The 23,037-nt window shown below is 35.7% G+C and overlaps 1 protein-coding gene across 1 annotated transcript; it reads left to right on the plus strand.

Annotated features, from left to right (window-relative positions):
- The first annotated feature begins 1,138 nt into the window (after nt 1–1,138).
- On the plus strand, nt 1,139–2,056 carry LOC133053736 (olfactory receptor 4A15-like). Its single transcript, XM_061138250.1, has one exon. The coding sequence runs from the start codon at nt 1,139–1,141 to the stop codon at nt 2,054–2,056; it is 918 nt and encodes a 305-aa protein (XP_060994233.1).
- The last annotated feature ends 20,981 nt before the right edge of the window (nt 2,057–23,037 follow it).

A 23,037-nucleotide genomic window follows, 5' to 3' on the forward strand; every position in this document is an offset into this window, starting at 1 on the left:
TATACTTTTCTAAGAATTTGTCCATTTCTTCCAAGTTGTCCATTTTATTGGCATAGAGCTACTGGTAGTAGTCTCTTATGATCCTTTGTATTTCAGTGTTGTCTGTTGTGATCTCTCCATTTTCATTTCAAATTTTGTTAATTTGGTTCTTCTCCCTTTGTTTCTTAATGAGTCTTGCTAATGGTTTGTCAATTTTGTTTATTTTTTCAAAAAAACAGCTTTTAGCTTTGTTAATTTTTGCTATGGTCTCTTTAGTTTCTTTTTCATTTATTTCTGTTTCATGTTTCATTTATTTCATTTATTTCTTATTCATTTATTTCATTCATTTATTTATTTCATTTATTAAAGATGATATAGCATCTGTAAACCCTGATTCAGTGATTTTTAAGAACACAAACAATACTGTAGTCAACAAGCCATTATTTCAATTCAAACTTTTCTGTTCACAGATACGCTTCAGCATCCTATAATATGTTTCTTGTCCATTTAGATGTATTCTTCTTTAATTGGATGTTGATAATTTAAATTTATTTTATATTTTTATTTACCTTTTTAATTTGTGGACTGCTTAGAAACGCGTATCTGTTTTGGATATTAACTCTATGTATATCTTCTAAAATGTAAATCTTTCAAAAAATTACTTTTGTCAATTGGCATTATTGTATGTTTTCCTAAATCCTAATAAGAAATTTGAAATTGTCAAATATAGCTATTTGATGGTTAAGAAGATTTTTCCACACCTAGAATGGAGAAAGTTATCTCTTTAATAAATGAAAAGAAAAATAAGAAAATCTTGCTTTACTTTGTAATTAAAATTTTAATTAATGTTTATAAGGTAATAATTATTTGTACAATTTTATTAGCTTCTGGATAGAAAGAGACTGTGGCAAAATATTTACTTAAAATTTGCTCTTTTCTCACTAATGTATCTTGATAACTTGCTTCTGTGTAAGATTTGAGGTTTGGGACAGTGTTTTAAGCAGCTTTGTATTATAATCTCTGAAAATACTGGATCATGATAAACCATACAGCCCAATGGTTAAATGAATAGACAAATATCTTAAGATTTAGGAAATTAATAAGTATATTTACAGAAAACTTTGTCCTGAACAGTGGAAAAAGATATACAGAAAGATCTATGGAACAAAGGAACAATGTAACAGAGTTTGTCCTCTTGGGGCTCTCTCAGAGTGTCCAGGGTCAGAAAATATTATTTGTCATTTTCCTGCTTATCTACATTGTGACAATGGTGGGCAACTTACTCATTGTCATGAATGTGGTGGTCAGCTCAATGCGGAATGCCCCTATGTACTTCTTTCTTGGCTATTTATCATTTATGAATGCTGTTTATTCAACTACAGTCACTCCAAATATGATTATAGCCTTGCTGTGTGAGAAGAAAACCATTTCCTTCCAAGCTTGTATGACCAAGCTGTTTATAGGACACTTATTTGGCGGTGCTGATTTATGCCCCCTGGTGGTCATGGCCTATGACCGCTATGTGGCCATCTGTAAACCCTTGCATTATCTGACAATCATGAATAAGCGAGTGTGTGCTCTGCTGCTGCTCTTGGCCTGGGTTGGTGGGCTTTTGCATGCTGTAATTCATCCTCTCTCTGTTTACAACCTTCCCTATTGTGGCCCAAATGTCATTGACCACTTCATCTGTGACAGGTACCTCTTGTTAGAACTTGCCTGCACTGACACCCATGTTATTGCCCTCATAGCACTGGCCAATGATGGGGCGATCTGTATGGCCATCTTCACACTGTTACTCATCTCCTACGGGGTCATTCTGTACTCCCTGAAGAATCTTAGCCAGGAAGGCAGGCGCAAAGCCTCATCCACCTGTGGCTCCCACATTACTGTCGTGCTCCTCTTCTTTGTGCCCTGTATTTTTACGTATGTGAGACCTCCTTCCACCTTATCCATTGATAAATCCTTGACTGTGTTTTATACCATTATTACCCCTATGCTGAACCCTCTAATCTATACTCTGAGAAATGGAGAGTTGAAAAATGCCATGAAAAAGCTGTGGATCAGAAAAAGAAAATGAGGCAGGCAGTAGAGAAACATATCACCTATTGTCAATGAAGAATAGTCTTTCCATGAAAGCCTTTTGTGATTATTTAACTGTAGTGTCTCCTCAGATGTAAAAAGAAGTATGTCAAAACATTTACATGAATGCTTGCAATCATCACAGCATACTGTAAAGATTTTCATTATTTCCTAGTCCAAAGTATTTATTGATTTTGAAATAGCATTTTTAAGATTTTCAGAGTTTCTTAGAAAATACATACAGTGGGGGTATAAAACATCACTATTCATTTCATTGATTTATCTTCTATATGATAAGGTAAACAATAGTTAGTACTTTAAATTTATTTTTCTTATTGATTTTCTCATGGTTTTCCTATAAATAAATATCATAATCTTTCTCAGATTTGATAGAACACATTCCAGATTTCAGAAAACAAAATATATGACATAAAAATTTCCTTGACTCCTCTCTACACATAGCCACCTATATTAATATAAGAGATATATATTGTATTTTGTATCTACAACACATTTTGCATATATATTTCTTCATATTGCTTAAAATGTTAACATCAAAGGAGAATGGTGTTTCATAGTTGTATATTTTAAGCATAAGGAGGCTAAATTTATAAAAATAATCCAAATGAACAAAGTGCAAATATAGATAAATAACCAAATCTTACTTATACTCCCAACTGGGTAATCATAATATCTCAAGTGGAACAGATTTGTTTGCACTATATTTTCATAGAGATGACCCAGTTATATTCTCATCCAGTTTAGAATATCTAATAACACTTCTGCTATCTTTCAGTATCTCCATCTCCTTTTTTGCTTATAGTTTTCCATAGGCTTTTATGGAGAGACAGAGTCTGACTTTCATGTGTAAATTTTGCATAAACCATAATCCATGAACTTCAAAGATGAACTACAAAGCTTGATACAAGATGTTTTGGGTGATGTAGACATTAAAAATGCTAACACCATATGCTATTCTTATAGTTCATTAATAAAATATAAATTATTAGGTAATAAAGAGGTCAGAATATATTGCCTTATTTAGCAAAATCCTCTTTTATAAAATTCTCTGCCTCTCTGAATGAACTTTGAAGCAAAATATTATCCACTTCTAGATAGAATCATGTGGTCAAAGAAGCTTATTATTCTTCCTCCCTCACTTAGAATTCGTGAGGGACTACAGCTATGAGGTGGTGGGTGTTTTTAATAAATCACATTGTATGAGAAAAACATCCTATGTCAATTTTTTTGTCACTGTTACATGAAGATTTCTTACATGATCTCAACGACTTCTCAAACATGATACTATTCACTAAATAAAACCAACCATTTGGGTTTACCAGATGTTCTATAATTTATTTCTCCAGTTTCAGGTACTGTTGTAGATTGAAAATGTGTGTCCCTCTCCAAAATTGTAAATAAGTTCCTTTGTAATGTGGTGAAGTTGGAGAGGAGCTTTAGGAAATATTAACTAATGAAGGTTGTGCCCTGACAAGTGAAGTTAATGTCCTTATAAAGAGACTTCAGAGACCTCACTTGACCCTTCTGCCATGTGAGGACATAGGAAAAAGGGCAGTCTATAAACTTCCCTGGTAGCTCAGATGGTAAAGTGTCTGCCTACAATGCAGGAGACCCGGGTTTGATTCCTGGGTTGGGAAGATCCTCTGGAGAAGGAAATGGCAACCCACTCCAGTACTCTTGCCTGGAAAATCCCATGGACGGAGGCTGCTCCATCCATGGACTCGCAAAGAGTTGGACACGACTGAGCAACTTCACTTCACTTCACTTCATGAACTAGGAAGGGGAACTCCCCAGCTCTGGGAATCTGCTGGGACATTAATCTTGGGCTTCTGAGCCTCCATACCTGTGAAAAATAAGTGCATATGGTTTAAATCATCTAGTCCATGGTATTCGGTAATAGCAACACGGAAGGACCAAGCTTGAACTTTAGTTAATTTTCAACTTTGGGTAGATATCAAATGAAGAGATAAAGGTCTTTGTTAATATGCTAAAGTCTATGTTCATTCATCTGTAATATCCCTGAGGCCATGAAAAGTTACTTAGTTTTCTGTGTTCTTTTTTCCTTGCACAATGTATGGAGCATAGAAACAACTCTATAGATTTTGTCAACTACTTGAATTCTTGATCTATTGAAGTGGGAATTTTTACTGAAAATTATGATTGACTCTATCTACATTAAATACATACATATATATATAACATATATTTAAATTTGATACAAATATTAACTTTGTTATGTTATTTATGTTATAGTTATGAGTGCTTTACATACAGGTGTTATATTTTTCTTCCACTTTTTCATGTGCTCTATCATATCACTGTGGTAAAATTCTATACATTTCCAGTGACTTTTAATTTTCAAACATTTTTTAAGTACACTTTAAAATCTGGTAATATAAATATTGATTTCAGTAATAATTTGAAATATTTCCATTTATTCTGCCAGGTTTCACACCATCTAGAAGGTTCAATTTTGGGACAATTTCTACTCTTCTCCCCAACAGTTTCCTCTTCCTCTAAGCTTTAGGCTCATTTGGCAAAGGTAGAAAATGTCCAGTGAAAATATATTTAGAATGTCACGACACTAAATATTTATTTTGAGGAATACTGCATGTTTTAAATTTTTGTTTTCCTATCCAGAATAAAACACATATTGTGAAGGATTGATTGATGTCTCAAAAATTTGGTATTCTTCTCCACAAAATGGACGTAAACCTTGCTTTATGATTTTATTCTTTAAAAGGAGGACACTTTTATGTACATTTGACCTTACACTTAACAATGAGCTAGTCAGAAAAGGCTTAGTGTCTTTTTCATCCATGCCTTTTTTGACAGAATGATCTAACTTCTCACTTCATGGGTACTGTATGTCTAATTTAAGAAGTCAATGGATTCTGTGATCTAACAATATTTAGCAAACATTTTAAGATTATGAAGTTGTGACGAAGAGTAAGAACACTACCTTCAGGATCAGGAGACATGAGTATTATTTCACACTATGCCCTCATCTTCCTCTATAAATTTAGCAGACTTCCCTATTTCTACATGAGGTTTACTTAAGTAATTGAAAGGTGTTTCCAAGTTCTGTGATTCTGCCAAGTCAGTGTGTTTATTGTTGTAAATATTTATATTAACTTCTACTTCAATTAGTAGTAAAATTGGAGGAGTTATGAGGCCACAGCCCACCTCCCCAAACTTTTCCATTCCTGGTAAACAACTTAGATATCCTACTAGAAAGTCTTCAGAATGGACTAATACAATATGAACTCTACTCTTGGGTGCTTTGTTACTTTGAGGACATGTTTCTCTACCTATTGAAAAGCATGAAGATGCCCAGAAGAACACTTTGGCAGGTAGATGGACTTTTTTGAAATTAGGACCTACCAAAAGTCATATCATCCCTCAACTAGTTTCTGATCAACTGTGATATGATCCATTTATGTAATAACTTTTACTTTCATTCCAGTTTATTGCTCAAGTTTGAGAATCTGAGTGGCTCTTTGTCCAGGGCTTTACTACATTCTGCTCCTGAATTTGTATTCTAAAAACAGAATTTCCTGATATAATTCCAGGCACTACTTTTTTTGAAAAATTTCTTTCATAGAGAACATTTTCAGATTTAGATCAAGCAGAGTCTCTATCCATGGCATGCTACTCTAGTCTCTGGGGAGCTGGAATATGCAGGTATAGGGATTCTAAAGCAACCACTCTATCAGCACAGTAGCTATTTAAGGAGAGGCTGGATGACCACTCAATGGGCTGTTGTGAATGGATTTCAACTTTCTATCAGGTTGAGAATGATGACTCTGGCAGTACTGCTAATTCTCTGATATGAACCTGGCTTTCATTTCAGATATGAAAGAGTCAAGAGATTTTGACTATAATACTTTAACAAAATCCATATTTCTTACAATTGTTTAGATGGTTTTAAATCCTCATTCAGATTTTCTTTGGCATCTGCAATCACAAATGTTCTTATAGCACTATCATATTAAAGGCTCTAGTCAAACTAGGTTTGGTCATGTGATTTCAGCATTCATAAACTCTTTTCCTTCATGACGCATTCTCTAGATTCAATCTGGAGTTCTGTACAATTTATTTGTCTTATTAGCACAAGCAAATGTGAACATGAGAACACCCAAAGTTAGTTGAATTAAATTTATTTTTTTAGAAAATTTCAAGTATCATAATTTATTTCTTTTAGTACGTAGTTATAACAGGCCTCATGGTTGGTGGCAGCCTAAACTTGTAATAACACTTAGCTTATAAAACAGTAGTTTAAAGGTAAATATCCTGACCCGGGATTTAGTGGTCTGCTTCTTATTTTGCCTTTGAAAACAGTATTCAGATTCCATGTCCTATATTTCCTGTTGTAAATTATGCATTCATACATATTTTTTCTATTCCATAAGAATATTATAAGAATAATTTTAAATGAATGAAATAATGAATTCTACTCACTCTGAATATAATTGAAAAATAGAATTATTTTCATCATTGTCATGTTGATCTAATTCCAGAAGTGAAGCAAGAGACAAACAAGATACAAATGAAAAAATTTATAAAGATCACCTTATGTGAAGTGCCAGTATTATAATAGGGTTCATATCATGCACTTACTGTGTATTAGAAAGCAGTATTTAAAAGTTATGATTTGGTAAATGGTAGCTCAATTTAAAAACTGAAGTATGTCTACCTAAAGAAACAAAAGACCTATACATAGAAAACTATATGTATGTATGTATGTATATATATATATATATATATATATGAGGTGGGAGAGGGAATCGGGATGGGGAATACATGTAATTCCATGGCTGATTCATGTCAATGTATGGCAAAACCCACTACAATATTGTAAATTAATTAGCCTCCAAATAAAAAAATAAATGAAAAAAAAAACACTGAAGTACATAAAGAAAAGCATTAAATAGTACCCCTCCTAAATGATGACTTTATACAATAATCAATAGTCAGGGTACATCTTAAGCTCATTTGCTTTCAAATACCTAAAATCATAAATGGTTAACTTATTTTTTTCTCTTGGCATACTGTTTTGTCTTCATGTTGAACAAGAAACAGATGACAATGAAAGATGAATGCTATAAAATTTATCTTCTAAAGTTCAGCTGTGTTACATGAAATAATTGGGTTGTTGGCAGGATCTACTAATGATGGTGAAATACCCCTGAGGTCCTATTAGCCTGAGCTAAGAACCTGTATAGAATTTGTCTGCAAGCAGGAAATGTTGTAGCACTTTTAAGGTTCAAAAGAAAGCCGTATGGCAATGTGCCATCTATAAATCAGCAAAGACATTTACTGTAGTTGAGCTAGTTGACATTTTTATTCTTACAACTTCCTTCTTGGTGAACTGACAACTACCTAGGGTTCTGGCCATGGACCCACATCAGACACACTCATAGGTAAGACTTTGTTGTTCAGGAAATCATATAATGTTGACTCTCAGGTTTAAATGGATCTTAGAAACCATATAATCACTTCTCATTCTCACCAATCAGATTTAATCACTTCTTCAGCATGTAAAATATCAAGCAAGGTGAACTCAATTACAACATTATCAATTTAATAGTGAAATAATTGCTTTTAATTTATATATATAGAAATCATATATCAGTAGAAATAGAATAATAAAATAATTAGTTAAATAAATTAAAATAATCATAAATTTATGTTCACATCTAAAATTTTCCCCAATTAATGATATAACATAAGAATTTTCCTATGATTTTATACAATTTTAAGAAAACATTTATTAAAAACTACACACTAATCAACTACACACTAATCAAATATATGAAGTATATTTTAATTGATTTCTCCAAAGTTGAACATTCCATGTAGTTTCTAAATTTTCCACAGATCTTAATAATTATGCTGAACATTTGTGCAAGTAATGAGTTTTTTCTTTTGAAAGTATTTTCCTTTAATGTCTATACCTGTAAAGAGTATTGTAGAGTCAAAGAAAATGAAAAACTGATTTTTATGTCTTCATGGTGGTTTCTAAAATACTTATGTCTAATTGCTACTTTATATACACTAGCCTCCTTTCTGATCTGTTGGGGGACCCCATCTCAGTATAAGGAAATGGGGTGGAGCTGCAGAACTTTGTTTCCACTTAAGTGTAACATTTTCATTTCAGATAATCTTTAAAAATCTCTTTACTTATTTTATTTTATATTTGCTTATATTTTTTCTACATTTATTCCTTTGTTTGCCTTTCCTACTGTTCTTTCCCCCTTGCACTTAATCTTTATTTATTTATTTCCATTTGTTTTTATTAGTTGGGGGCTAATTACTTTACAATATTGTAGTGATTTTTGCCATACATTGACATGAATCAGCCATGGAATTACATGTGTTCCCCATCCCGATTCCCCCTCCCACCTCCCTCTCCATCCCATCCCTCTGGGTCTTCCCAGTGCACCAGCCCTGAGCACTTGTCTCATGCATCCAACCTGGGCTAGTGGTCTGTTTCACCCTTGATAGTATACTTGTTTCAATGTTGTTATCTCAGAACATCCCACCCTTGCCTTCTCCCACAGAGTCTAAAACTCTGTTCTGTACATCTGTGTCTCTTTTTCTGTTTTGTATATAGGGTTATCGTTACCATCTTTCTAAATTCCATATATATGCATTAGTATACTGTATTGGTGGTTATCTTTCTGGCTTACTTCACTCTGTGTAATGGGCTCCAGTTTCATCCATCTCATTAGAACTGATTCAAATGAATTCTTTTTAATGGCTGAGTAATATTCCATAGTGTATATGTACCACAGCTTCCTTATCCATTCGTCTGCTGATGGACATCTAGGTTGCTTCCATGTCCTGGCTATTATAAACAGTGCTGCGATGAACATTGGGGTGCACATGTCTCTTTCAGATCTGGTTTCCTCAGTGTGTATGCCCAGGAGTGGGATTGCTGGGTCATATGGCAGTTCTATTTCCAGTTTTTTAAGGAATCTTTACTTATTTTAAATGAAAAGTTTTTTTTTTGTTTTTTTTTTTTTGCAGAATGCATTGTATTATATTTATGTTTAATCTTCTCTTTTCCTTGGGAAATTTATCTTCATTAATTTTTCATTCTATTCAGTTCAGTTCAGTTGCTCAGTCGTGTTTGACTCTGTGACCCCATGGACTGCAGCACGCCCAACCTCCCTGTCCATCACCAACTCCTGGAGCTTACCCAAACTCATGTCCACTGAGTCGGTGATACCATCCAACCACCTCATCCTCTGTCATCCCCTTCTCCTCCTGCCTTCAGTCTTTCCCAGCATCAGGGTCTTTTCAAATGAGTCAGCTCTTCTCATCAGGTGGCCAAAGTATTGGTGTTCCAGCTTCAACATCAGTCCTTCCAGTGAACATTCAGGACTGATCTCCTTTAGGACGGATTGGTTGGATCTCCTTGCAGTCCAAGGGACTCTCAAGAGTCTTCTCCAACACCACAGTTCAAAAGCATCAATTCTTTGGCCCTCAGCTTTCTTTATAGTCCAACTCTCACATCCATACCTGACCCCTGGAAAAACCATAGCTTCAACTAGATGGACCTTTATTGGCAAAGTAATGTCTCTGCTTTTTAATGTGCTGTCTAGTTTCATTCTATTAGTAATGTAGTATTCTGTAACCATGAATTATGGAAGCTGGGTGCTATGGGAAGATAGGAGAAAAAAGTATAGTAATGTATATGGAAGCATAACAGAGTGGGAAGATCATTCCTGCCATGGATGGATGAGCTGCTGCTGTTTGGTAACAAAATTGCAGGCATTAAGAGCATTTAACAGGGACACTCTTCATGACTTTATGTGAACAAATATACAGTCATATACACAATAAGTGTCTAATAAATATCTGTTAATGAATGAACTGCAGTAGCTACATTTAATAATAGATGTTAAATGTGTTTTTCTTAGTTGATATATATATATGCTTATAAATATGTTGGCTTAGTTATTACTCCAACTTTTTCAGAAAATTATTTATTTTATTCTCCATATTAACTTTTTTCTTTTAAAACATTGAAAATAAGTATTTCCTTTGCTTAATAGACTACCTTGCAATAAACAAATATCAAATAGTTTTTTTAAATCTAAGTATACTGAATTTGTATAATTATTTAAGATGACTTTTAAATTGTATGTGAAACTGAGTTTTGAAGAATGAAATTGTTATTTTAAAAACACTGCAATTATCTTGACAATAATATGACCTAGTAGGATAATTTCTAATAGAGGTCATAATTATTTTCCTATGTACACCTTACTGTGTGCCAGAAAATATTAACCTGGAGTGTAGCTTTCTTTCAAACATTAATTCATTTTTCTCATTGAGAATTGTGGAAAATAGAGCTAGCAGACAGGAGAAATTGATTCCTGATAAGTTTATGGTTTGGGGAACCTGCCTTATGCTCTCCCGTGGAGAACGGCAACTCAGCAAGCATTTGCTCATCACTTAACAGATTTCAGGCACTGCACATGTTATGCCAGGTCGCTATGGTACGTGAGGAAACACACCCTAATAATATATGTTCTGCAAGGTACCAGCTAGCCTGTGTTGCCAAGGATGTATACATTTCCCTAAACTGCTTGTTTGTGATAAATATGTATTGACAATGTATTTCTTTCCACAGTTAGAGCTGAAGTTTCAAATGTAAATCCTCCTGGAAGAAGGAACAACTCTTACCTGCAGGCTTGATCACTTAGCTTACAAGGTGCGTGCATGCATGCTAACTCACTTCAGTTATGTCTGACTCTTTGCAACCCTATGAATTATAGATTGCCTATATCCTCTGCTTTAGGTGGTTACTATTTCTAAACTCACAGAAACAGAGGAGAACGCAAAAGCATGGGACACCAAGATGACTTAGTAAAGTTAAACAGATTTGGAAACAGAATACAGATCTCATGTAGATAGCCTGGTGTTTTCTTAGTAAATTACACATCAGCTATTATCTTACAGAGAGTTTACAGGTGATGGGTACTAGATGTCTAAAGAAATAAAAAGCCATCACGGAAGAAGTTAGAAAGAACTGGAAAAAGTACTGGGGCAAAAATTCCAAGGACATGCTCCACAGTCACACTTACTGCTCTAATTTTGTTCTAAGAAATTTAGATGACAAGCCTTTCATGATTCAGAAGTATCATTCTTTATTCCTTTGTAGGTAATTCAGGTCCCAGGAAGGTGTTACTTACTGAAGGGATCTGCTCATGCCTCCCAACAACAAGACTGAATTTGTTCTCTTGGGACTCACACAGAACCAACACCTGCAGAAAATACTCTTCATTGTCTTTCATTTTCCTTTTCACTGTGCTAGCCAGTCTGCTCATTGTCATCACCATCTCCCTCAGTCCCACACTTTCTGCCCCCATGTACTTCTTTCTCACTTACTTGGCCTTCATACATGCCTCTTACACATCTGTCATTACCCCCAAAATGATCATTGACCTACTGTACCAGAGGAGAACCGTCTCCTGGGGTGGCTGTTTGACTCAGATGTTTTTGGAGCACTTCCTAGGAGGATCAGAGATCATACTCCTTACTGTCATGGCCTATGACCGCTACGTGGCCATCTGCAAACCTCTGCACTACACGACCATCATACGACAGGGGCTCTGCCAGCTCCTGGTGGTGGTGGCCTGGACTGGGGGGATCCTGCATGCCACTGTGCAGATTCTCCTCACAGTCGACTTGACCTTCTGTGGTTCCAAGGTCATCGACCACTTCATGTGTGATTTCTTCTCTGTGTTGCAACTTGCCCGCAGCGACACCTACTGGTTGGGAATGGTGGTGGCAGCTCACTCAGTGGGGATGATTTTTTTTTTTTTTTTTCCTGCTTCTCATCTCCTACACAGTCATCCTGAGCTCCCTGAAATCCCATGGCTCTGAAGGACAGAACAAGTCACTGTCTACGTGTAGCGCCCACTTTACAGTAGTGGTCCCTTGTATATTCGGCTACACACGTCCTGTGGCCACTTACCCTGGGGACAAGTTGGTGGCTGTGTTTTTTGCAATCCTCGCTCCCATTTTAAATCCTATCATTTACACAGTGAGAAACACATTAAGTGAAAGATGCCATGAACGGTTTGTTGACGCTGGAGCGGAGAGTAACTTTGGTTATCCACTATGCCAAGAAAAGGATATATGTGTGGGAATGATTATATATGTAAATTATGGGGTTAAAAAAAAAAAAAAAAAACTTTTGCAGATCCCTGGAAGGAAAAAAAAAAAAGACCTAGAAACTAACATCTGTTGAAGATTTAATTATAACTAGGCATTTATAAGACATTTTGATAACTTGTACTTTAACAAGGCTTCAATGTTCACATTCATAGATTCAGAATAAACAATGGAGAGAACAGCTATTAATATTTATGCTTCTATTGATCACTGTAGAACAAGATTCTTCCCAGAGTGTTAGTTCTATTTTACTAAATTCTTCATATATGTTATTTGGATGAAATTGATTTTTTTTTGGATCTTGATGTAAGAAATTATTTATTTGTTTATTTTTGCTTAGCCTGTGGTATATCCAGTAAGAAATGGAAATTCTTAGATAGATACATGGGGAAATAACTGTTGAATGAAGCAATCATTGATTTTATTTTATTTTTTTTGCACTATATATTTATCAAAAGCAAAACGAGAGACAGCCACTAAAAGGGAAAATGATAAGTGTTGATCTATCTCTAACTCTTTTTGTTGCACAAATTCAACCAGAAAATTTGAAATTGCTGTTAACTTGTTCTTATATGCTTAAATATCCTTTTGGCTTACAGATTTTCCTGAATATAAAGGAAATGTTTTATTTTGCTATATCAAGACTTGAGGAGCCATTAGAAACGAGAAACTAGACTTTATTTTTTGGGGGGTTCCAAAATCACTGCAGAAGGTAACTTCAGCCATGAAATTAAAAGATGCTTACTCCTTGGAAGAAAAGCTATGACCAACCTAGACAATGTATTACAAAGCAGAGACATTACTTTTCCAACAAAAGTCTATCTAGTCAAAGCTATGGTTTTTCCAGCAGTCATGTGTGGAGAGTTGGACTATAAAGAAAGCTGAGCACCAAAGAATTGATGCTTTTGAACTGTGGTGTTGGAGAAGACTCTTGAGAGCCCTCTGGTCTGCAAGGAGATCCAACCAATCCATCCTAAAGAAGATCAGTCCTGGATGTTCACTGGAAGGACTGATGAAGCTGAAACTCCAATACTTTGGCCACCTGATGAGAAGAGCTGACTCATTTGAAAAGACCCTGATGCTGGGAAAGACTGAAGGTGAGAGGAGAAGGGGACGACAGAGGATAAGATGGTTGGAGACATCACCGACTCGATGGACATGAGTTTGAGCAAGCTCCGGATGTTGGTGATGGACAGGGAAGCCTGGCATACTGCAGTCCATGGGGTCACAAAGAGTCAGACAGGACTGAGCCCCAGCGACTGAACTGAAACACCTGTTATCAAATTTCAATAGAAAGACATACGTTTATTTTTCAGCGCTGTTGCTCTGTAGGTCTGCTACATATATTTACATTAAATAAACCCTTTATTATTTATCAGGCATATTCACCTCAGTTGATTTATTCACAAACTAAACAGGTATTAATAGTTCCATTATTATTATCCCAATTTTATGTAGAAGCAAATTGAATACAAGAAAAGCTTACTGACTTAACTGACTCAGATCACGTATGCTTCCACCATAAAATGTGTCAGGAACTATCACACTGAAACACAGATTTCTTTCACAAGTTTCAGCTACATATTTCAACTCAGGTCTTTAAAACTCAGTCTTACTTTCTTTCAAAAGAAATACAGTTGTCTGTCTTATGTTTAAGTATATAGATAATAAAATTATCTGCAGTTTTAATGATTCAATTTGTCCTTCAAGGACACAAATGTGTTGTTTCTGCTGTGTTACATTGGTTTTAGCTTTATCTCAAATGTAGTACTAGAAATTGGTAGCATGTTAACTTTTTTTAAAAAATTAAACCCCCCTTAAGATTTATTTCTCATTAATGAAAAGAAGGACTAAAGTATGTCTTCATAAACACAATGTGACTGATGCAAATTTTCGGAAAGTGGGAGATACCTACAATGCTTCTCTATGTAGTTGAAGAATATCTGGTCATTCTACATTATAACATAACTCATAAATCAGAACTCCTCTGACTATGACACTCCTACTCTTGTTATTTCTCAAGAAAGTAACTTTCTCAGACTCAATGATGTACTGGGACTATTTCTTCCATAATTTGAACATGCACTAACACCTGAGCATGGTCCTGGGGTGACAGTGTTGTCACTGTCTAAGTGTGTGTAAGTTGTGTATGTGTATACACTGACTAAGCTGTGTATGACTGTCTCAAAATCCTAGGAAAGAGAACCTTTTTCTATGAAGTCTAGATCTGAAAGAGTGTATAATTACCACTTATCTATTTAAATGACCAGGTTTGTAATTACTGGTGAGAACGAAATATTTCAATAGAATCTAGGCTAAATGATATGTGGTTCATTTTGTCTTGTGACTATTAGAGAGGACAGGAGTGTAACCCATGAGTTACATAGGAAAAGTACTGGGTAAATGTTGTTTCTACTCTAAGACCAAAGAGAAGATATGAAGAGGGAAACAAAGGTTAATGGTTGTGTCTTAAGAGCTGTACCAGAGGCTCCGTGGAAGAGTGAGAAGATAAAGGTGGCACAGATTATAAACTGTCAACAGCAAAGTGGAAAAGCCTAAGAAGAAGGAAACGCAAGGGAGGCGGGCATTCTCAATGGATAGAATCTTGCTGGTTTGTGAGTTTAAAGCTTGCTTAGATGCTCCTTTGCCCTCATCACCAAGATTCTTCTCTGAGGAACAACCGCCACCTGACTAGAATGTCGCTTCCCCTTCATGATACTCCATGTTGTCCTGGTGTGAAAAATGCCAAAGACAAATCTAATCACTGGCCACATTGCAAAGGGATTGACACATTGACACTGAGGGATTTTTCTCTTACTTTTGTGTGGAGTGCACTTTCTTCCCACTAGCTCTATGTTGACTTCCATTTCCTATGCTATGTACACTCTCTTGATTGTGTCAAGGAAACATCACCTGATGATCTTTTTTGCAGATATATTAGTTTTCATGGGTATCAAGAAAAGTGGGCTGTGATAGGTTCAAGGAATGAAATTCAAGTTGTTGATTTTCAAAAGAAGTGAAGTTCCACTTGTGTGAAAGATGTTTGGAATAAGACAGAGCAATTCAATGATTGAGGAGACTGATACTCTGTACATGTGGTAGCATCTTGAAGAGCTAACTAGATGTAATTTCCACAGGGCTTTTCCTATTGATATCCCACAGTATTAACATTCATTTTGGGAAAAAATGTCATTATGGCCAATCTAATTTAGGTAAGTTTGACTTATTTATTTTATTCACAAAATACCATTCAGTGCAACAGTGGGCCACAGAGTTATAGGAACTGGGGTATCCAGCACAATAATAAAAAGGTTGTGTTTGTGCAGAACTTAAATTCCAGTGGGCATAGATGGATAATAAGCAAGTAAATGATTAACTAGAAATATAATATTTTTAGTAATGAGTAAGATAAAAACATTTTGTGAGAGGGTTATGCAGGATAGAATAATTGGATAGAGATTCATGTAGTTGTTTGAAATACAGCTAGAATTTCAATTTGGTCTGAGTAAATAACCACATTATGCTTCCTTCTTTCTGAAAACTAAGTAGGTTGTTTAAAAATGTGCATTTGACATGGGAGAAATGCCTCTACCAATAAGGTACAAATAGTTCCTTGGGGGACAAACGTTTCTCACTTTTTCTATGTATAATGCAGAGATATACATAACTCACATAGATATAACTACTTTCAAGGGACATATGATTAAGGAAACAGGGTATCTAAGAAACACCTTTAGGGGCCAATAGTGGACAAAGATTGAGGGATATTGCCTTAGCTTATGTCTATATGGTCAGGTAAGATCATGGAGTAACTAGAATGTTAGTAAAGTGCATCCAAGCACAGATGTTGGCCCATCATCTACGAGGATCATCTTCAGTAAAACTGAGAGATTCCTTCTTCTTAGAAGATTTCCCAAAGTCAGTGGTCAACTCCATTAATGAACCAGTTGTAATCTGTGATACATTTTCCACAATAAGAGAAAAAAAAATGAAGGCTCTAACTCCAAACATTTCTAGATATAAAGCCTCCTACGGGGCTTCCCTCATAGCTCAGTTGGTAAAGAATCTGCCTGCAAAGCAGGAGACCTGGATTCAATCTCTGAGTTGGGAAGATCTCCTGGAGAAGGAAATGGCAACCCACTCCAGTATTCTTGCCTGGAGAACCCCATGGGCAGAGGAGCCTGGCGGGCTACAGTCCACGAGATTGCAAGAGTCAGACACGACTTAGTGACTAAACCACCACCACCACTGTTATACATGCGTGCTAAGTGGCTTTAGTCGTGTCCAACTCTGGGATCTTCTGGGCCCAGGGGTAGAACCCACATCTCTATGTCTCCTGCATTGGCAGGTGGGTTGGCAGGTGGGTTCTTTACCACTAGCACAAACTGGGAAGCCCACCATTATGCAGTGATAAAGAATTTATTCATTTTTTCTGGGTGGTGAATATTTTCAAACCCATTATAATGACAACTGCCCTGCACTTAGATGTGACACAATATTAATAGCAGTTTTGAAAGATGTAGAGACTACCAAATAAAACAATAGAATATTTCAGTCCTGGTACTAGCCAGATGGCCAAGAACAAGTTCTATTGACTTTTCTTCACCTATATTATCAGGCAAATGAATCATTGTGTGGACATTTTACTGAAACAGAGATCTTAGTTGTGGATAAACTGATTGAATGAATAATACCATGAGCTGGCTTTATGTTTGTGGGGCATCTGCTTGGCCTGGCTCCAGTGAACCTCTGTCCCTAGGAAAAGTGAATCATTGCAGGGCTGGATGGAAATTCATTTATATGGTGATTCGTGCCTCAGTCAGCAGAGACACAGTCTCAAAGGGAGGCAGTTCAAAGGATGAAAGTCTGAATACTTTGAAATTCTGTGCCATTGGAAAATGACATCTTGACCTCTTTTAGCCCAGGTCTGTTAACCAAAGGAGAACATCTTAGTAATGATGCTTCTTCTAAGGTGTGGGCTGGAAACAGTTTACAAATTAAATTCAAGTATAGCTAAGTGAAAGGTACAGATCCATCATTTTATACAACGGCCTAGCTGACTGTCTTTCTGGTAGCCTTTTCTATGTAGATGAAATATGAATTCTTCTGCAGCCACAAGCGTGTTTTTCTGTTTAAATCTTTGGACACTTAGACCATCTGTTTTAATATTTCTTGAAAATCATTAGAAATTGTTGTCCTATTGAAATAACTCCCACTAAGTGATTGGATGATATCTAGGATAACAAGTGAAGGGGATTTGCGGGATGAAGTGAGACTGAAAGACACATGGTCATGGATTAGTTTAACAGATGAAGTTTAGACATAGGGAGCAGGAAAAATTGAAGGCAGAAGCAGAGAGGGCAACAGAGGATAAGATCGTTGGATAGCATCAATGATTCAATGGACATGAATTTGGGCAAACTCCAGGAGATGTTGAGGTATAGGGAAGCCTGGGTGCTACAGTCCATGGGGTCATGAAGAGTCACACATGACTTGGTGACCAAACAACAACAAAAGGAAGCAGGAAGCCCAGAGCTTAAAGGAATGGAAAATAATCATGATAACTATTTGGATAGTGCTCTCCAAACATTCTCATGCCTGTTTGATTCTTATGAAAGTGTTGTGAGGCAAGGTGTAAAATTCTTGGAGGGGTTGAGAAGGGGGTGATTAGTAGCCTGAGCTACGAATTTAGCCACATAGCTACCAAAGGCTTTGGGGAAATTACACAAGTTCTCTGAGCCTTATCCACTTCATTAAACAATCAAGATAATGCTAGTTCCTATTTCATATGGGTTTTGTGGGACTTAAAAACTAAAAATCTTTAAGATCTTATCACAGTCTCGCAAACAACTCCCTGACACATACTAACTGACCATTGCATTGTCTTATTTTTTTTAGGATTTGTATTTTGCATGATCAGTAAGTGACCTGACTGCAGTGGAGAGTTAAATCTGCACACCCTGAAGCCCAGGGCCTCTCCCACTGCATAAAATAGACTGAAGTGTGTTCAGGAATAAGAGATAGGCTTGACTGAGTGGGAGGGACTCTTAGAAAAACATGCGGTTGACTATCATGGGGGAGGGTCTTGAATCTTAGACAGGGAAGTTGAGATGTGAACTAGTAGGCAATGGAAATTTGTGATGGATTCATAGATTCATAGTTTGGTTTGTATTGTTGTTGATATATAGATCTTTATTTATTCTGATATTAATTTCTTTTCAGATATATTTGTAAATATTTTATCCAGTTTCGTGGGCTGCTGTTGGCCTCTATTAATAGTCTCTTTGATGCAAAAAAATTAAAGTTTGATAAAGTAAAGTTTACTATTTTTTCCTTTCTTACCTGTGTTTTTTGTGTCATACTCAAGAAATCATCAATAAATGCAGAGTTATGAACTTCTATATTTTCTACTGTGTTGCATCTCCTGCACTGGCAGATTTATTGTTTATCACCAGGTCCACCTGGGAAGCCCACTATTTTAAGTGTCTTTGATAAACTTTGATTTGTTTTTTTGCATATGGTGTAAGGTAAGGGTTCAATTTCACTCCTTTGTGAATATAAGGCTTTCATAACACCATTTGTTGAACAAGATGTCCTTTCCTGGTTGAAAAATCACTGGGCACATATACACAGGTTTATTTCTAGGTTTTCTATTTTATTTCACTGAAGCCCAGGTGGCTCAGTGGTAAAGAATCTGCCTGCCAGCTCGGGAGTTGCAGGAGACAGGTTCGATTCCTCAGTCAGGAAGATCCTCTGGAAGAGGAAATGACAACCCACTCTAGTATTCTTGCCTGGAAAATTCCTTGGACAGAGGAGCTTCGTGGGCTACAGTTCATGGGGGTAGCAAAGAACTGGACATGATTGAGCAACTGAGTGTGACAACAACATTATTTTTCATTCCAGTTTTATTGAAATATAGTTGTTATAGGGCACTGTATAAGTTTAAAGATGTATAGCATAATGTTTTGACATATATACATCATGAAATGATGATTACAATGGGTTTAGTAAACATCCATCATCTCATATAGATATAAACTTAAATAAATAGAAATAAAATTTCCCTTTTATGAGAATTTTTTAAATTTACTCTCTTAACAACCTTCGTATGTAACATAGAACAATGCTAACTATATTTTTCATGTTGTATATTACCTCCCTGGTACTTAGATATCTTATAACTGGGATTTTGTACCTTTTGACTGCCTTCATCCAATTCCCCTTTCCCCTCTCCTGTTTTCTTTGGTAACCAGAAATATGAGCTCTTTTTCTGAGTTTGTCTATTATCTTCTGAAGTATTATTGACCTTCAACATACAAGAATGTGACTATTGACTATGTTCCCCATACTGTACACGTCATATCATGGCTCATTTATTTCATACCTGAAAGTTCATTTCTCTTATCTCATTCATCCATTTCTCTCCACAGCCACTCCCATCCCTCAAGCAGCTGTTTATTCTATTACTTTTTTCTGTTTATTTGTTTTTTGTATTCCTCATGTAAATAAAATCATAGGATATTTCTCTTTCTCTACTTTGTTGCACTTATTAATGGTTTAATACTATGTTGTAACAAATGGCAATATTTAATTTTTATTGTGGCAATATTTCTTTATATATAAACTTTCATTGCACACACCTACATACATATGTTGTCTTGATGGGTATTTAGGTTGCTTCCACAATGTTTCTATTGGAAAAAAAATGCTCCAGTGAACATAGGAGTGCATGTCTTTTCTAATTAACATTTTCCATTTTTTAAGGTAAATACTCAGGAATGAAATTGAGTGTGTGGTAGGTCCACTGTTGTGTAGCTCTGGGTCACAAAACAGCTGACTTTGGAGTCCCAGGGTACCAGAGCCAGTGTTGGTCAACTGGTGGGTGGAACTCCACCATCTTGGTCATGCCACACTATATGTCTTTCTCTTTATGTCAATACCATTCTCTCTTCACTACAGTAGCTATATGGTATACTTCAGAATCAGAAAGCATAATAATTTTGGTTATTTGCAATCTCTTGTGATTTTATATAAATATCAGGATGGATTTTCCTCTGTTTGCAATAACATTTTGATAGAGATTACATTGAACATGTAGATCAGTTTGGATAATGTTGATATCTTAATGATAAATAATCTAGCTTGTATTTTTTAAATTTATTTTTTAATTTTTATAATTTATTTTTATTTACAAAAAAACAATGTCATTTATAACATTGTTCAGCAACATTTTGTAATTTTCAGTGCATAAGACTTTCGCTGCTTGATTAAGTTTACTCTTAATTATTTTATTTTCTTTGATGCTAGTACAGATGGGAATTTTTTCTTAATTTCTCCTTTGTGATCTTTATTGAAAATATAGAAATTCAGCATCCTTTCATGATTAAACAAACAAACAAAAAACACCTCTAGAGCAAATTAGTCACAAAAAGATACCTGAACATAATAAAGGCTGAATAGGACAAATTCACAGGTCACAGGATACTCAGCAATGAAATTTTGAAAGCTTTTCAATTAAAATGTAAGTCAAGACAAGAGTAAATGCACCACTTCTTTGCAACATAAGTACTCCAATGAATTCCAAAGAATTCTCTAAAATTCTTTTAGAGATTTCTACACATATATCAGGTCATCTCTGAAACAAGATAACTTTATTTAGTTAATTTTTACTTAATTTTGCTCTCTGTAACAGTACTCCCACTGGTAGCCACTTTCTGCCCTTTCAATCACCTTTTAAGAAAGGACTTCAATGATTACTTTATTCATAGTAGAATTGTCCCTCCTATTTCTGCCCTCTATTTTTTTGTCTAGAAGCACTTAATAAGACTATAACTACTTTTTAAATTGAGACTGGTGATAATCTCAAAATGATTCTAAAGATATTTTGTCTCCATGGACATCTTTCTGATACTAATTCTGTGATGTGATTTAGTAGTATCTTTGCATAAATATGTACTTTTAAATGTTAGTGGAAAATGACACCGAATTTAATTAAGCAAGAATCAGTCTTGGATCAGTTTTGATTCTAATGATGTTAGAAGGGAGACAATGTCCAATTATCTTCACACCTACAGGGAAAAATTATACCCTTTTAGGCCCTTTCTTAGACTTGTGTTTTCCTGCATGCTCAGTTGCTCAGTCATGTTCGACTCCTTGTTTAGCCCATAGACTGTAACCTGCTAGGCTCTTCTGTCCATAGAATTTTTCAGGCAAGAATATTGGAGTTGCCATTCCCTTCTCCAGGGATCTTCCCAACCAAGAGACTGAAACCAATCTCTTGCATATCCTGCAATAGCAGGTGGATTCCTTGTCATGGAACCACCTTGAAGTCCTTGGTAGGCTTAAAGTGGCATTGGAAAAAAAAAAGTGTATAGCATACATATACAGGAATGTCTTTCAAAATCTTAAGTCAAGTGGTCTGGTCACACTAACATGACAGAATAAGAAAGAGTAAACAATTGAATGCTATTATAATATCTTGAAATTAGTAGGAAAAGAAGCTACTTGAGATGCACTTTCCTGGAAAATGGTTAATTGCTGTCTTATTTATTTAAACATAGGATTTGCTGCTCTTTTTGATGAATTATCCTAACATGACAAGCTTTAGTATTTTCATGGTCACCATGGAATTTCTCTTAAACAATAGTTAGTGCAAATTAAAGTGCTTCCCTGGTGGCTCAGATGGTAAAGTATCTGCCTGCAGTGCAGGAGACCCAAGTTCAGTCCCTGGGTGTGGAAGATCCCCTAGAGAAGGGAATGGCTACCCAGTATTCTTGCCCAGAGAATCCTATAAACAAAGTACTTATAGACAGAGGAACCTGTAGGGCTACAGTCCATGCAAAATTTGGACACAATTGAGCAACTAAGCACGAGTGGAAATAAAAATATTTTTCTGAATAGTCAGAAGATTCCACTGAGAAAATGGACAGTTAAAGAAGATATTTACTCAAGCAATGATGCAGTCTTTTGCCCTCTGTGTTCATACTGGATGAAAGAAGAGTTCCAAGTCTTTGTAAGTAACTTAAGAGCAACTCAGACTGTGAACAAGCCTTCATCAGGAAGACTATCAGAAAATTGTGGAAATTAGGATTCACAAGAGTATTGCCATCTTTATAATGTAAGATATTAAATTATTTTGAAACAATTCAAACTTGTATTCATATCCTACCTTTGTTACATAAAAATATGTGCTCTTGGTCAATTAATGAGATGTTCTCAGCCTCAATGATTTCAGGTAAAAATGAGGATTAGCATTCTTACTTAATGTGAGACATTCAACTGTGGGTGTGTGATTAGAATCTACTGTGGGAGTTTTGAACTGTTGAGAGATATAATTAGAACAAGATTTAAAGAGTGTAATTTGTGCTACTTGAAGAGAATAACATCTTGAAAGGGATAATGTAAGTAGAGAGACTTGTCAAGATGCTGTTGTATAAGCAGTGGGCCAGGAAAAAGTGGAGATTGAGTGTGGGGAATGAATAAATAAATGATATATTTTGAAAGTAGAGACAACAGATTTTGTTAAAGTTGTCCATAAGTAATCTGAATGCGATGAGAGAGAAACTGTAACTTTTGTGTCTGACGAATCACAGTGCAGAGGGTACCACTTGGTGAGACAGCATACCGATGCTTCCCAGCACTGATTTACAGTGTCGTGCTGGTTTGAGGTGTGCGGCAAAGCACACCAATGGCCCTCCTCCTCTTGCCCTCAGTCTTCCCAGCATCAGGGTCTTTTTCAATAAGTCAACCCTTTACATCAGGTATTGG

This window comes from Dama dama, unplaced genomic scaffold (assembly GCF_033118175.1).
Source record: "Dama dama isolate Ldn47 unplaced genomic scaffold, ASM3311817v1 ptg000184l, whole genome shotgun sequence".
NCBI lineage: Eukaryota > Metazoa > Chordata > Mammalia > Artiodactyla > Cervidae > Dama > Dama dama.

What these genes read in the sequence shown, in the direction of transcription:
- LOC133053736 (XM_061138250.1), top strand. Translation starts at nt 1,139, where the DNA reads ATGGAACAAAGGAACAATGTAACAGAGTTTGTCCTCTTGGGGCTCTCT.